General features: G+C 46.6%; 1 protein-coding gene across 18 annotated transcripts in view; it reads right to left on the reverse strand.

Moving 5' to 3' along the window:
- NCOR1 (nuclear receptor corepressor 1) overlaps positions 1-16,072 on the reverse strand; it is a 372,787-nt gene that overhangs the window by 157,856 nt on the left and 198,859 nt on the right. For all 18 annotated transcript variants that reach the window (XM_029611288.1, XM_029611291.1, XM_029611302.1 and 15 more), the window contains one exon: positions 12,502-12,724. In XM_029611288.1, coding sequence (XP_029467148.1) covers positions 12,502-12,724 — 223 coding nt within the window. The remainder of the gene's footprint in view (positions 1-12,501; positions 12,725-16,072) is intronic.

Below are 16,072 nucleotides of genomic sequence, written 5' to 3' on the forward strand. Positions count from 1 at the left end.
AGGGAGTACTAGATCTGGGGTACTTCCAGTTAAGGCTGTGGCTAACCCATCCTCTGAATGGGAGGAGCTGGGCTTAGCAAAGTCCAAAAAGGCCAGCTCTCCTTGGGCTTCCTCACAGTGGTGATATAAGTTGGAATCTAGGTCAGACTGTGAAGCCCTAATATGACAAGCAGCACAGAGAGAATGGTGCTTCTGTTTCTTGGCTGCCAGCACCCCTGGCAGGGGGGGTAACTGTGTTCTATTGACTCACGCTTAAAAATTTTTATGCGCACAGATTTCGAGCACCTATGCAGGGCATGGCACGGTGCATGCACAGCACGTGCACCTGGCTGTTCCTGGTTCTTTGCTTAGAAGTTGTGCGCATTTGAACGTACGCGTGCAGACCTGATGCACTGTGTACACAGATGTTCTATGGAAGGCAATATGGCATACAAAGACACGCACAAGATGGCGCCACTGTAGCATACCACGCGGTGTGCCGACCAAGCCTAAAGTGGGTTCTAGCCCACCGGGGCCGCTCAACACATTCGGAAGCCCATTTCCTCTTATCCCAATGGGATTGGGAATGACGTCGGTACAGCGCACTAAGTAAGGAGACTGGAGGAAGTCTTACTGAAACTCCTCCAATGTTTCTGAATCAGGAGGTAAATCATCTTCTCTTTCTCTCTTTTTTTTACTTTCCTGGGCTCAGCGCTTACCGGCTGAGTACAGAGACAGTCTCTGGCTGCGGGGGGACAGGACTTTGGCCGTCACCGAAGCGCTCAGCTTCCTGCACCTGCTGCCTTTCAGCTGCTTAAGCAGCAAAGTCCATGCCGGGAACCGGCTACAAGACCAAGGCACACCTCTGAGGGATCTCGGAAATCATCTCAGGAATTCTCAGCTCGGGGAGGGACTTTTAGGTATCACCGCAGGAGAGTGGGGCTCAATGTTCCTTCAATTTAAAAAGTAGAATTTCTCCTTCCAAAAAGTACAGCAATCCCATAGTGATGGGTATGTGCACCATCTGCTGGAGACTGAGAATACTGGAGGGCTGAGATCACTGCAGGGGTGTATTTAGGTTGACGACAGTTTTGCAACCTGACTCTGCCTCCATCTGCCGGCAGGAGAACTTAACCCATTGGTCCTGAGTCCATCTGGCTACACGCTAGGAAAATAAAGATACATAATTCCAGCTTTGTGCCCACTCCCAACCAAATCATTTTTAAGGAGTGAAGGAGGCAGGAATACATTTTTCCCATAGCAAGTCCATTCCCAACACCACACAGCTATCTCTCATCTCCACACCCCTGGTACAGTCCTCTCCCACCCATTCCCTCCTTCTCCCCCTCCCCCTACAAATACATCAATGCATTCATTCCTCGCCACTGCTTTGCTCCTCTACTCACCCTCTCTCACCCCTCCAGAGGCCCCAATTAGAGCTGAAGATTCCACCTCCTCCAACAGGCCCCCTCCTCGAATGAACCCTTGGCCCCCATAGTTCTTCAGCTGGTAGGCTCTGGGGATTCATGCCAGCCATGCTGCTCTTGCCCCCAGCTTCTCCTGCTGTTGTCTGTCTGCTTTTAAACTTGTGTGTGCAACTTCACTGTAAAGAAAGTCTAAAAAGCCGAAAGACTAGAATGGACCTTCCTTTCACACATTACACACATTACCTCTGCAGGGTAATGCCCTTGTGTCTGGAAATCCTCTAAAGGGGGCAGCTTCACTGATCAGCCAACTACTGGGATGGTACGGGAAAACTACTGGGATGGTACGGGAAAACGTGCTAATGCTGTAGTTGCACTATGGATGGAAAGCTTCAGTTTACAGTACTGTCCCACACTGGGGCAGATTTTAAAAGGTACGCGCCTTGTGCGCCGAGCCCTCGGGGAGACCAGCTATCTTTTCCCCATTCAGTCCCCCCACCTTCCCCTCCCTGCCCCGCCCCCCAGCCCGAAAAAACAACAGCCCCATACCTTTATCTCACGCAGGCTGCCAGCGCACGATTCCTCGGCACAGCAGCCCTGCGGAGGCCTCTGGCCATGCCCCCACCCCGCCCGCCCTGGCGCGAATAAGCCTTTTAAAATCTGCCCCATTATGTTTAAGGCCGCGAGACCACACTACTGCCTACAAGCACCCACCTGTTAAACCTGTTCGCCAAACTCTGCATCTAAAATCTCCCTGACAGATAAAATGAGCATAAACTGTAAGCGGGAAAGAGGAAGCCACAAAGCACTCTGGACCTACCTACCATGGAAGCGCAATCAGTGTCATTGATTTGTCAAATGGTTCTTCTTACATCTATAAGTGATGAACATTTTAGGAGCATTTTTGCTTCTCTTGAAAAGAACACAAGGATCTAGCCATTTCCTTGCCTCTGACACCAGGTGTGGCTCAAGGCAATCTGCTGCCTGAGGCAAGGGATGAGATGGCATTCCCTCCTCCCCAAGGCACAGAGTAGGTCAGTTCATGGAGAGAGCCAAGTTTGGGAAGGGGGGGGTAGCCCCCAATAAGTTTTTGACCCTTGCAATTATTTGAAATAGTGGGGAAGAGGGGAGACAGGGGTCAGGGTCCCAGATGAGTGGCAGATAGAGTGTCAGTGATAATATTTATAGGAAGCTGGCAACGCTGCCACACTCCAGGGAACCCTACCACCTGCTTCCCACCCTTCCACCAGCATCTGCCCCCCTGGGGATGTGGGAAATGAGTGAATAGTCAGGGTATTTTTGTGGTGTACTCTCTCACGACTGGTACAAAAGGTATTTGTGCCCTAGGTGAATCTTATAGCCTTCACTACCTTCGCATCCCCCCAGCCAGCCCTCCTCCTGCACAATTAAAAAATTATGCATTTACCTTAAAATTTCTTATTAACCGCTTCCCTGACCCAAAAAGTGAGATTTTACATGAAAAAGGGCATTCAAAATATAGCCTTCTGAGGTAAAAATATAACTTAAAACATGTACAGTACATTTGCATGCACTGCTGTGATGCTAACCAAAAAACCCTGCAAAAAAGACACTTGGAACCCATATGACAGGCTTATTGTAAAGCACATTGTATGTGGGCTTGGCCTTCAGAAAGTCATGAGTAAACCTCCCATACTGAAACAGCACTAACTGCCAGCACTCAAAAAGAAATAATCCTACCCATAAGGCGGCAATACTGCAAATATTATACCAGACCCTAAAAAAAAATACAATACACCTCCAATTAGGAAAACAGAACAAGTCAGGCTGCTATAGATCCTTACACAGAAACTATAAGCTAGCAGAATACATCACCTCAGTCACACGTGTGACACACAGACTCTCATCAAATACAGAATAAAGAGACCATAAAGTATAAAATATGTAGACCAAAACACTACAAAAGGCCAAGTCCCTGACCAACTCAAGTTAGCAATGCTCAAACCTCTCCTCAAAAAACCCAACCTTCCTACTACAGATCTGGCTAACTATAGACCCATAGCTAACCTCCCTATGCTAGCTAAAATTATGGAGAAAATTGTCAGACAACTTTCTGAATTCCTTGACGACAACAATATCCTCACCAATAACCAATATGGATTCCGAAAGAAAAAGAGCACCGAATCCGTATTAGCCACACTAACAGACACCATTATCTTCAATCTCGAAAAAGGACAACCTTGTCTCCTCGCGCTGCTGGATCTTTCCTCAGCGTTCGACACCGTGAACCACCCTAGCCTACTACAACAACTAACAGACATCGGCATCACTGGAGCAGCTCTCAACTGGTTTAAGTCCTTCCTAGAGAACAGAACATACAAAGTTAAGATAAACAACAAGGAATCTCACCCCATCCAAGTCAAGATGGGGGTACCACAAGGATCATCACTCTCCCCCACCCTCTTCAACATTTACCTTCTCCCACTCTGTCATCTACTTACTAACCTCAAGCTCACCCATTTCTTATACGCGGATGACATTCAAATTCTCATCCCTATCACGGAGACCATACACAAAACCATGGCCTACTGGAAAAAATGCCTCTCATCCATCAACGATCTTCTAACCAGCCTCAACCTGGTGCTAAACACCAAAAAAATGGAAATTCTCATAATAGCACCGGATCAATCTACCCCGCCAACATCCAGCAACTCTCCAGACACCTCAGGATATGCCACCGCACCTCAAGTCAGGGATCTGGGAGTACTACTAGACAACAGACTCAGCCTCAATAAATTCATAAATAACACTACAAAAGAATGCTTTTTTAAATTACAAGTGCTAAAGAAACTAAAGCCCCTTCTACTCTACAGGGATTTCCGCACAGTACTCCAAGCCATCATTCTTACTAAATTAGACTACTGTAATTCACTCCTGCAGGGACTTCCAGCATACACTACCAAACCACTCCAGATGGTTCTGAATGCTACTGCAAGGATCCTTACCAATGCCAAAAAAAGGGACCATATCACCCCAATCCTCCAGCATCTCCACTGGCTTCCCATCAAATATAGGATTCAGTTCAAGACTTGCATGTTGATTCACAAGGCACTACATAAAACATCTCCCCACTCAACTTAACTTTCCAGCTTCAACTACACTCTTCTAACAAACCAACCAGAAGGGCATACCAGAACAGAATGATCACCCAACCAGCAAAATCTACCCTGAGGAAACGCGCTCTATCCACAGCGGGCCCGTCTCTCTGGAACTCACTACCACCGGACCTCCGCCTTGAACCGTGCCATACTACTTTCAAAGTGAAACTCAAGACTTGGCTTTTCCATCAAGCTTTCCCAGAGAGCTAAAAGCAAGAAGAACAAACATCCAGTCTTGTCTTACAGCAATATTGTAATGTTCATATTGCGTCAGTTATATGTTTCAAGTTGTTTTCTAAGTTGATCTTAGTGGTTTCATAATAGATTGTACTTTGATTATTATCCGTTCATTATATTCGATATGTTCCATGTAAACCGCCTCCCCGGCGATAGTTATCTTTGTTAAATGTGAACCGGAGTGATATGTATTGTATACAGGAACTTCCGGTATATAAAAACAAAAAATAAATAAATAAATAAATAAATAGACAGAAAATGAATTGGAAATCACAATTCTGCATAGAGTGCAACAATGCAAAAACAGAAACATGACCATTCCTCATAAAACAAAATCAAGAAATATAAAGCAAACATAATAGTAAAACCTCACTAATAAAAATAATATTTCAAATTAGCTGACATCCAATAATTACACTAATACAATTTTTATTACATTTCCCAAAAACCAATAAAATATTTCAAACAGCAAACACAACCACCCAATAATTAAAATTAATAACAGATTTAAAAAAATCTTCTTTTTCCATACTTGGGAACTTTTAATTTTCAAATGGCCCAAGATTGTTATGGATCAGCATGTGGAAAGGAGAGGGTTTGTTACTCTCAAGCTTTCTATTCTTTTTCTCTCACAAGAAAATGCTCTCTCCACATACACACGCTCAATAGGAAAATTGGTTCTTACCTGCTAATTTTCGTTCCTGTAGTACCACGGATCAGTCCAGACTCCTGGGTGTATTCAACCCTGCCAGCAGGTGGAGACAGAGAAAGTTTCACTGACACTGTTTCGTAATCCCTGGTGCCACCTGCAGTTCCTCAGTATTGATCTGTACCCAAGCACAAAACACTTGAAAAATTTGTAAAACTTGTAAAACCTTGAAAAAAAGTCTTCCAACGAGTCTGTATTCCATAACCTTTAAATTTATATAAAAAAAAGATTACAGCTGAGCGGACAACTCTCCACCTCCATAGGTCGGGTAAGTTCTGGACTGATCCGTGGTACAACAAGAAGGAAAATTAGCAGGTAAGAACCAATTTTTCTTTCCCTGTACATACCTGAATCAGTCCAGACTCCTGGGATGTACCAAAGCTTCCTACTTAGGGTGGGACCTGGAGAGTCCTGCTCACAAGACACTCTCGCCAAAAGACCGAGATTCTGGATCCCCTACATCTAGATGGTAGTGCCTTGCAAAAGTATGCGTCTTCCAAGTCGCCACCCTACAAATTTCTTGTGGTGAAACCAACTAAGCCTCCATCCACGAGGCCGCCTGAGAATGTGTAGAGTGAGCCCTCAAACCTTCAGGCACCTGATAGCCTTTGAGAATGTATGCTGACCCAATAGCCTCCTTAAGCCACCTCTCGCAATAGGAGCTTTGGAAGACTGGGTACCTTTTTCGCACCACTCCATAAAATGAACAGATGACCAGATCTCCTAAAATCATTCATTACCTTGAGATACCTCAGCGAAGTCCTATGGACGACCAACAGCCTAAGCTCCCGCACATGAGGCGCAGAGGCATCCGATTCCGGGAAATCTGGAAGCTCCATCATTTGATTAACATGAAAAGCCGATACCACCTTGGGAAGAAACGAGGGAACCATTCACAAAGACACTCCTGAGTCAGAGATCTGAAGGAATGGATCATGGCAAGATAAAGCCTGCAACTCAAATTCTCCTCGCAGAACAAATGGCTACCAGGAAAACAATCTACAAGGTCAAATCCTTAAGAGTCGCTCTGCGGAGAGGCTCAAAAGGTATCTCACACAAACCTTGGAGAACGAGATTAAGATTCCAAGATGGACAAACTCTTAACCCCTCAAAGAAATCGAACCTCATTGGGATGAGCAGACAATGTGTGATCTTCAACGCTAACACGTAGACAAGACAGAGCCACTACCTGCACTCTGAGGGAGTTGAAAGCTAGGCCTTTGACCAAACCTTCTTGAAGGAAAGATAAAACCTGAGACAAAGAAGACCGTAAGGCCTGTACCCCGTTAGTTATACACCATGCCTCAAAGCCCTTCCAGACACGGATATATGACAACGAAGTCGACATCCGTCTAGCTTGCAGAAGAGTAGTTATGACCGCCTCTGGGTACCCTCTTCATCTCAAACGCCGCATCTCAAAAGCCAGGCTGCTACGCCAAAGCGATCTGGGGCCCTGCCTAAGAAGATGAGGAAGATAACTGAAGCATAGGAGTCTGTCCACTACCATGTGGACCAGATCCGCGAACCACGGCTAACGAGGCCATTCCGGGGCTACCACTACCACTTCTCCTGGGTGTTTCTCTATCCGACGCAATACTTTGCCTATCAGAGGCCAAGGGGGAAATATGTAAAGAACCACCCCCCCGAGGCCAGGGTATTACCAAAGTGTCGACCCCTTTGGCCCCATACTCCCTTCTTCAACTGAAGAAACAAGATGCCTGTGCATTGAGACGTGTCGCCATTAGATCCACATGGGGACAGCACCACCTTTCTCGGATGAACTGCATCACTGCCTTGGACAACTCCTACTCCCCGGGATCTAGCATTGTGTGACTTAGAAAATCCACTTGGACGTTTTCGACCCCTGCGATATGAGACGCCACTATCTGAATCAAGTGCTGTTCCACCCAAAGAATTAACTCCTGAGCCTCCTGGGCCACTGCATGACTCTTGGTTCCTCCCTGCCGATTGATATATGCCACGGTCGTTGCATTATCTGACAAGACCCTTACCGAGCAGCCTTGAACCAAAGGTAGAAAAACAAGCAACAATAACCGCACTGCTTTGGTCCGAGTGATTGATAGACCAAAAAGCTTCTTCCGCCGATCAAACGCCTTAGGCCGATTGCCACTGGCATACTGTTCCCCAACCAGAAATACTGGCATTGGTAGTAAGAATTACCCAATCCAGTACCTCCAGATCGACTGGACGACTACAGCCACCAAGCCAGACTGTCTTGCGTACGACCATCGAGTGAGACGGGCATATGAAACTCCTCTGACAACGGATTCCTCTGTAGCGGTCTCATATGCGCAAAAGCCCATGGCACCAACTCCAGCGTTGAGGCCATTGAGCCGAGAACCTGCAAAAAATCCCAAGCTCTGGGAACCTGCAAAGCCAACAGATGCTGGACTTGCTTCTAACTTGCAGGCTCTCTATTCTAAGAGGAACATCCTGCCCTTCAGCATGTCAAATCAAGCCCCCAAGCAGTCTAGGATCCGAGACGGGATCAGCTGGTTCTTCTAGGGTGGTGATTACCTTCTGCATCGCCACATGACAAGCAACTTCTGACTTTGCTCTGATGAGCCAATCATCTAGATAAGGGTGCACCAAGACTCTCCTGCGCCGCAACGCTGCCACCACCATCACCATTACATAGAAACATAGAAATGATGGCAGAAGAAAACCAAACGGTCCATCCAGTCTGCCCAGCAAGTTTTGCACTTTTTTTTTTTCCTCATACTTATCTGTTACTCTTGGCTCTTAGTAACCTTTTGGTTCAATTTCCCTTCCACCCCCACCATTAATGAGAGAGCAGTATTGGAACTGCATCTAAGTGAAATATCTAGCCCAATTAGTTAGGGTAGCAACCGCCACAATAAGCAAGCCACATCCACGCCCACCTGTCCACCCAGACTAAATAATTCAGTCCTTGTTGGTTGTTGTCTGTATATAGATTCACCTTTCTTCATTCCCCCTGCCGTTAAAGCAGAGAGTTATGCTGGATATGCATTGAAAGTGAAGTATCAGGCTTATTTGGTTTGGGGTAGTAGCCGCCATAACAAGCAAGCTACTCCCCGCTTTTTTGTGAATGCAAATCCTTTTTTCCACATTTGCTCTTGCCGTTGAAGCTTAGAGCAATGTTGGAGTCACATTAACCGTGTGCATGTTTATTGAATAAGGCTATTATCTCCTTTATTACCTTGGTGAATGTGCGGGGTGCCGTGGCCAGCCCAAAGGGGAGATCCTGAAACTGGAAATGCTGACCCAGAAACCGCTGGAGATCCGGATGAATGGCGATATGTAGGTAGACCTCCATCAGATCCAAAGAAGCCAGGAACTAGTCCCTTGCACACCGCTGCAATTACTGACCGCAGAGTTTCCATCCGAAAGCTCGGGACATGTAGCGCCACATTTACCTGTTTTAAATCCAGAATGCGGCGAAAACAGTCTTCTTTCTTTGGAACTACAAAGTAGATGGAATACAGACCTTTGCCTTGTTTGCTCGGCGGAACCAGAACCACCACTCCTAAGGCCAGTAACCTGTCTAATGTCTCCCAAACCGCCCGACGCTTTTCCAATGACCCGCAGGGGGAAACTAGAAACAAGTCGTTAATGGGCTGAGCAAATTCTAATGTGTAACCGTCTCTTCTTACGCTGAGGACCCACTGATCCTGAGTGATCTTGGTCCACTCCCCGTAAAATCATGCTAGATGATCCCGAAAAAAAAGGAACGACGGAGTGGACCAGCCTCGCCTCATTGTGAGGATTTGTTTCCAGCAGCCCCACTATTGGAGGAAGCTCTGATTGGCCATCGACCGCCTCGAAAGGAGTGTCCCCAGGACTGGCCTCAAGAAGAGAACTGCTTTTGCCAGTCTCCTCTTGCCTGACACAACCTCCTAATATCCCAAAAATGCATCAGAGATTGAAAAGGCCGCTTGCCCTTAGACTTATCCTCCAGCAACTTATGCACCTTATTCTTATCCAGGTTCTTCATCAAGTGCTCCAGATCCTCACCAAACAAGAGGCGCCCCCTTAAAAGGCAGAGCGCCTAAACAAGACTTAGACGAAACATCTGCTGACCAGTTGCATAACCACAATAATGGCCTGGTTGAAACTGCAGAACCCATAATACGGGAGGAAGTTCTGACCAAGTCATATAAGGCATCCGCCTCGTAAGCAACCAATGCCTCCAAGCGCTCTGATTTATCTGCTTCAACACTCGAATTTACCTGCCCATCCTGAAGCTGTTGAACCCAGCACAGGCAAGCCCTTTGGCATGAAGCTGGAGCCTCAGGGCCGATACCTCAAATCTTTTTGAGCTGAATTTCCAACTTCCAGTCTTGAACATCCTTCAACACCATGGAACCTACAACAAGGATAGTTGTCTTCTTTGTGACCACCGAAACTGCAGCATCCACCTTAGGAATTGAAAAGAGCTCCAACTTCTCTTCCGGCAAGGGATAGAGCTTAGCCATCACCCTTCCCATTCTCAAGCCAGAGTCAGGCGCTCCCCCATTCTCGATCCATCATCTTTTTCATCGACTTATGATAGGGAGAGCCTCACGGGGGAGCCCGAAGCCCATCCAGAAACGGATCTGCACCTTCCATATCTTCATGTGGGAGTTTCAGCCCTAGTTCCTCCAAAACCTGAGGCATCAAAGGGCCTAACTCCTCCTTCCAGAACAAGCGGAGCACTTTAGGGTCATCACACTCCGCACTAGAAGATTATCTAGATCATCTCCTTGAGATATGCAGACGTCATCTGGATCAATAACCCCCATCCTGCGACAAGGACTCCAGTGCACCAGAGTTTCCCTGAGACCCAACCAAGTCATCTGAGTCTGCCTCAGCAAACCCAGGATGCCATGAACGCTGTCCCAGTGGAGGGTTCCAATGTCGGGACTGCTCAGGCCCCGGAGCGCCTTTCTGATCCCCTGGAGGGTGAGGCTGGTTACCCAAACCTGCCTGTTGAGCTAAATATGCCTCATGCAGCGGGAGAACAAAATCAGCAGAAAGGGCCCGAGGAGCCTGAGAGAGCTGCGAGGGCGCAGTCTCCGCGGCGCAGGCAGTGGCAGATCTAAGCGCACTGCCTCATCTGCCCCCCCCTAGACACTCTACCATGGTCGGGTGGGCCGAAGAAAGATGCAGAGGCAAATCTTCCCAATCGTCCATCTGAACAGACCGCAGTTCCCGTGTTGGAGGAAAATCGGAGGCTCACCACGGTCCGCACATTGGCACGCTTCACATAAACCCTTGATGGAGAACCCAAACTCCTGCCTCTCACGGTTGCTGGAGCCTTCGACGGACTCTTTCCACCCAAAACACAGGCTGCACAAAAACTAAAATGGCTGAACCGCACAGATTCTGCACCACATGTGTGCGGCAAATAGAGCCACGAACCATGCTGAAACCGGCGAGGAAATCCCCCTGTTGAGCCCCGAACAGAATAGGAACAAAAAAACGGAGCCTGCACACCCGCTACAAACAGGGACCGGAGGGAGAGAGCCACCCGTGAGACAGCCTTACCATTTTTTAAAACTCTGGTCAGCCTCTCCTCTGCAGAACACACGGAACTGTTCAGCTCAGGTTCAGCAAAAGGCAAAAAGAAATAAGGAGAGACTGAAACCAGAAATTTAAAGAAAAGCAAGCTGATGAAAGAAAAAAGAAGATACCAGCCACCCTGAGCAGCCTCGTGAAGGGGAGGGATCTGGACCACCAGATTTACACCCTATGGACTAAAGGAGCGAGCATACAAAAAGGTCACTGACCTCCAGCTCGTCCACCTCAACCAAACAGGGAAGGATCTACTAGGATCCAAACACCCCTGGGAGGAAAGGCTCACACCCAAAAAAGAAAAAAATTCACCAGACCTCAGAACTGCAGGTTTATGCACCAGCCACCATCTGCTGGAGACAGAGAAATACTGAGGAACTGCAGGCGGCACCAGGGATTATGAAGCAGTATCAGTGAAACTTTCACTGTCTCCATCTGCTGGCAGGGATGAATAAACCCAGGAATCTGGACTGATCCGGGTATGTACAGGAACACAGGTTCTCTCACATGCACATGTGCTCTTCCCATTACAAACAAACACCCTCTCTCTCTCTGTCTCCCTATCCAGGCTCTCAAGCACACACCTTTTCTCTGTCTCACACACATACACATCAAGGCTCTCAAACATGCACCCTCTCTCTCTTACATACACAACCAGACTCTCAAGCACACCCTCTTTCTCTCACAAAAACATGCTCTCTCACACACATACATTCCTCTCTCTCTCACTCCCACAGGTGCTACATACACACAAGCAGTTTCAGGGCCTTTCCTCTCTTCTCAACCTTTTTTTTCTAGGCCCTGTTGGACCTCCAATTCTTCTCTGGCCATGTCGGGATGGCCTGATGTCTTCTCGGGCCACAGCCCAGTGCCACCATGTGAACTGCATTCTGCTTCAAATTGAGATGACCATGGCAGGGATGTTTTTTGGGTGGGAGGAGAACATGCTGCCGCCCCTATAATTTTTCCGTTCAAGATGACCGCCTCACCCTGCCTCTTATAGAACCTCTCCGTCTGACACAATCAGCTTATATCACATTAAATCATCTGGCTTCTTTTTCCATGACCTCTGCAAAATATTACATACTCTCTCTTCTATTTTAATTTTATTGTGGTTGCAAGGTTCAGAAATTTAAAACCATGATAAAAGCTGGTTCCAATTGTCACAAACCTACAGAAACTAAGGGGAGCAATAACCTTACCATTCAGAGTGGCCTGAGAATTTCTGCAAGGGTGGGGGTAAGAAATAACACTTCCCAGACAAGTTGGCAAATAAGAACTCAAGCAATCATCACTGTTAGGACTGGTAGGTTAGAAAAGAAGCACAAGTTACCAACATCTCACAAGTAGGATTCTTCTGGAGGTTCAAAGCTTGATTAAAATTAATGAAATGGCACAGTACAACCAGCACGACTCTCAGAAGCAGCACTCTCCAGCATCCTCCTCCTATATTCCTTACCTTCCCACTCGCTGCTGGGACTCTTGGAGATGATGCTGCAGGGGCTGGCAGAGCTTCTGCAATCTGTGTCTATCTGCTCCTGCCTCTGGCGCTGTTCCTCCAGTAGAGCAGACTCATGGACAGCTTTAATATGCCGCTGTAAGAGAGCAAAGCCACTCACGGATGATCCACCTGCTGTCCCCATTGGGGTGCCCATGGGTATGGTACATGGGCTGCAGGAAACCTATAAAGGGAAAACACTGCATATGAAGCACATGAACGTAAGTACAAAGAGGTGAGAACATGAGTTTGGATACATGACTTCTATTTCAGAAGTGGATATTGAAATTAATTTTCTTGCGTGCCTCAGTTTACCAGCCTGCAATACTACTAAGTAATTTAGATTTTTAGCCCACTTTTCGAAATAATGCTCAATGCTGCCTACAGCATTATTAGCAATTCAGGTACAATAATTAAGTAATAATATTGTTCCTTCCCCTCTCTGGAAAAACTCATGTTTAGTACACATGCAGACATCTACATTGTAAGCTCCAAGGGGCAGAAACAGTCTCTTGGGTGGATCTATATACTTCTGAGTATGTCCCATAGTGCTACACAAATGCTAAGCAATAGTAGAGGTGGCCAGTCTGTTTCTGAAATGCTGAGACTAATATGGGATATAAAAACTATGAATGGAGAAATTACTGATAATTTTGTTTTCATAGAAACATAGAAATGACGGCAGAAGACCACCAAATGGCCCATCCAGTCTGCCCAGCAAGCTTCCCTCATTTCTTCTCTCATACTTATCTGTTTCTCTTAGCTCTTGGTTCTAATTCCCTTCCACCCCCACCATTAATGTAGAGCGCGGTGATGGAGCTGCATCCAAGTGAAATATCTAGCTTGAGTAGTTAGAGGTAGTAGGGGTAGTAACCGCCGCAATAAGCAAGCTATACCCATGCTTATTTGTTTTTACCCAGATTATGTTATACAGCCCTTATTGGTTGTTTATCTTCTCCCCTGCCGTTGAAGCAGGGAGCTATGCTGGATATGCGTGAGGTATCAGTTTTTTTTCTTCTCCCCTGCCGTTTAAGCAGAGAGCTCTGCTGGATGTGTGAAGTAACAGTTTTTCTTTTCCCCTGCTGTTGAAGCAGAGAACTATGCTGGATATGCATTGAAGTGAAGTATAAGAATGGAGTGATCAAGCTAGTTGAAAGGCATCAGGAATAGAGGAAGGTGGAGGTAGTAATTTGGATATTTGGTTTGGGGTAGTAACCGCCGTAACAAGCCAGCTACTCCTGTCTTTGTGAGTGCAAATCCTTTTTTCCACATTTCCTCTTGCTGTTGAAGCTTAGAGTGATGTTGGAGTCACAGTAACCATGTGTATGTTTATTGAATAAGGGTATTGTCTCCAGGCAGTAGCCATCATTCTGGCGAGTCACCCACTCTTCATTGGCGGCCTCTTGACTTTATGGATCCACAGTGTTTATCCCACGCCCCTTTGAAGTCCTTCACAGTTCTGGTCTTCACCACTTCCTCCGGAAGGGCATTCCAGGCATCCACCACCCTCTCCGTGAAGAAATACTTCCTGACATTGGTTCTGAATCTTCCTCCCTGGAGCTTCAAATCGTGACCCCTGGTTCTGCTGATTTTTTTCTTATGGTAAAGGTTTGTCGTTGCCTTTGGATCATTAAAACCTTTCAAGTATCTGAAAGTCTGTATCATATCACCTCTGCTCCTCCTTTCCTCCAGGGTGTACATATTTAGATTCTTCAATCTCTCCTCGTACGTCATGCGATGAAGATCCTCCACCTTCCTGGTCGCCCTTCTCTGTACCGCTTCCATCTTGTCTTTGTCTTTTTGTAGATACGGTCTCCAGAACTGAACACAGTACTCCAGGTGAGGCCTCACCAAGGACCTGTACAAGGGAATAATCACTTCCCTTTTCTTACTCGATATTCCTCTCTCTATGCAGCCCAGCATTCTTCTGGCTTTTGCTATCGCCTTGTCGCATTGTTTCGCAGACTTCATATCATTAGACACTATCACCCCAAGGTCCCTCTCCTGCTCCGTGCACGTCAGCCTTTCCCCCCCCTCATCGAATACAGTTCATTCGGATTTCCGCTCCCCATATGCATGACTTTGCACTTCTTGGCATTGAATCTCAGCTGCCATATCTTCGACCACTCTTCCAGTTTCCTTAGATCCCGTCTCATTCTCTCCACTCCTTCCGGCGTGTCCACTCTGTTGCAGATCTTAGTGTCATCCGCAAAAAGACAAACCTTACCTTCTATCCCGTCCGCAATGTCGCTCACAAAGATATTGAACAGGACCGGTCCCAACACCGATCCTTGCGGTACACCACTTAAAACCGCTCTCTCTTCAGAGAAGGTTCCGTTTACCGTCACACATTGTCTTCTGTCCGTCAACCAATTTGCAATCCAGGTCACCACCTTGTCACTCACTCCCAAGCTTCTCGTTTTATTCACCAGTCTCCTGTGCGGAACCGTATCAAAAGCTTTGCTGAAATCCAAGTATATGACATCGAGCGCTCTTCCTTGGTCCAATTCCTTGGTTACCCAGTCAAAAAAGTCAATCAGATTTGTCTGACAGGATCTTCCCCTGGTGAATCCATGTTGCCTCTGGTCCATCAATTCTCCGGACTGTAGATAGTTCACTATTCTCTCTTTCAGCAGAGACTCCATTACTTTTCCCACCACCGAAGTGAGGCTAACCGGCCTGTAGTTGCCAGCCTCCTCCCTGTTCTTACTCTTGTGAAGCGGGACCACCACAGCTCTTCTCCAGTCTCTCGGCACCACTCCCGTTTCTAGGGATCTATTGAACAGGTCACACAGCGGACCCGCCAGAACATCTCTGAGCTCCCTCAATATCCTTGGATGAATCCCATCAGGCCCCATGGCTTTGTCCACTTTCAGGTTCTTTAGCTCTTCCCACACATTTTCTACTGTAAAAGGATTTTCATCTATTCCACTTCCCTCCAGTTTCTTGTTGTGTAGAGATGGTCCTTCTCCAGGGTCTTCTTTAGTGAACACAGAGCTGAAGTATTCGTTTAATATTTCTGCCATTTCTTCTCGTCTGTCTCCACACATTGATCATTACCACCTTTCAATTTCACTATACCACTTTGGACCTTTCTCTTTTCGCTGATGTATCTGAAAAATGTTTTGTCACCATTTTTTATCTCCTTGGCAATCCTCTCTTCTGCACTTATGCGAATAAATCCTATGGATGATTCAATGGCATATATTGTAGCAATTTTCAAAAGCCCACTTACTCGAGTAAAGTGCATTTATATGTGTAAAACCCAGTTTTACGCATGTAAATGCTTTTTAAAATCAGACCCTAAATGCGCTAACCACATTCTCTGGCAACAAATTCCAGAGCAGGGGAGAAAGACTGAAACTTCACGCATATCCAGCATAGCTCTCTGCTTCAACGGCAGGGGAGAAAGTCTGATACTTCACGCATATCCAGCATAGCTCTCTGCTTCAACGGCAGGGGAGGAAGTCTCATACTTCACTTTCAATGCATATCCAGCATAACTCTCTGTTTCAACGGCAGGGGGAATGAA

This window comes from Rhinatrema bivittatum, chromosome 8 (assembly GCF_901001135.1).
Source record: "Rhinatrema bivittatum chromosome 8, aRhiBiv1.1, whole genome shotgun sequence".
Classification (NCBI taxonomy): Eukaryota; Metazoa; Chordata; class Amphibia; order Gymnophiona; family Rhinatrematidae; genus Rhinatrema; species Rhinatrema bivittatum.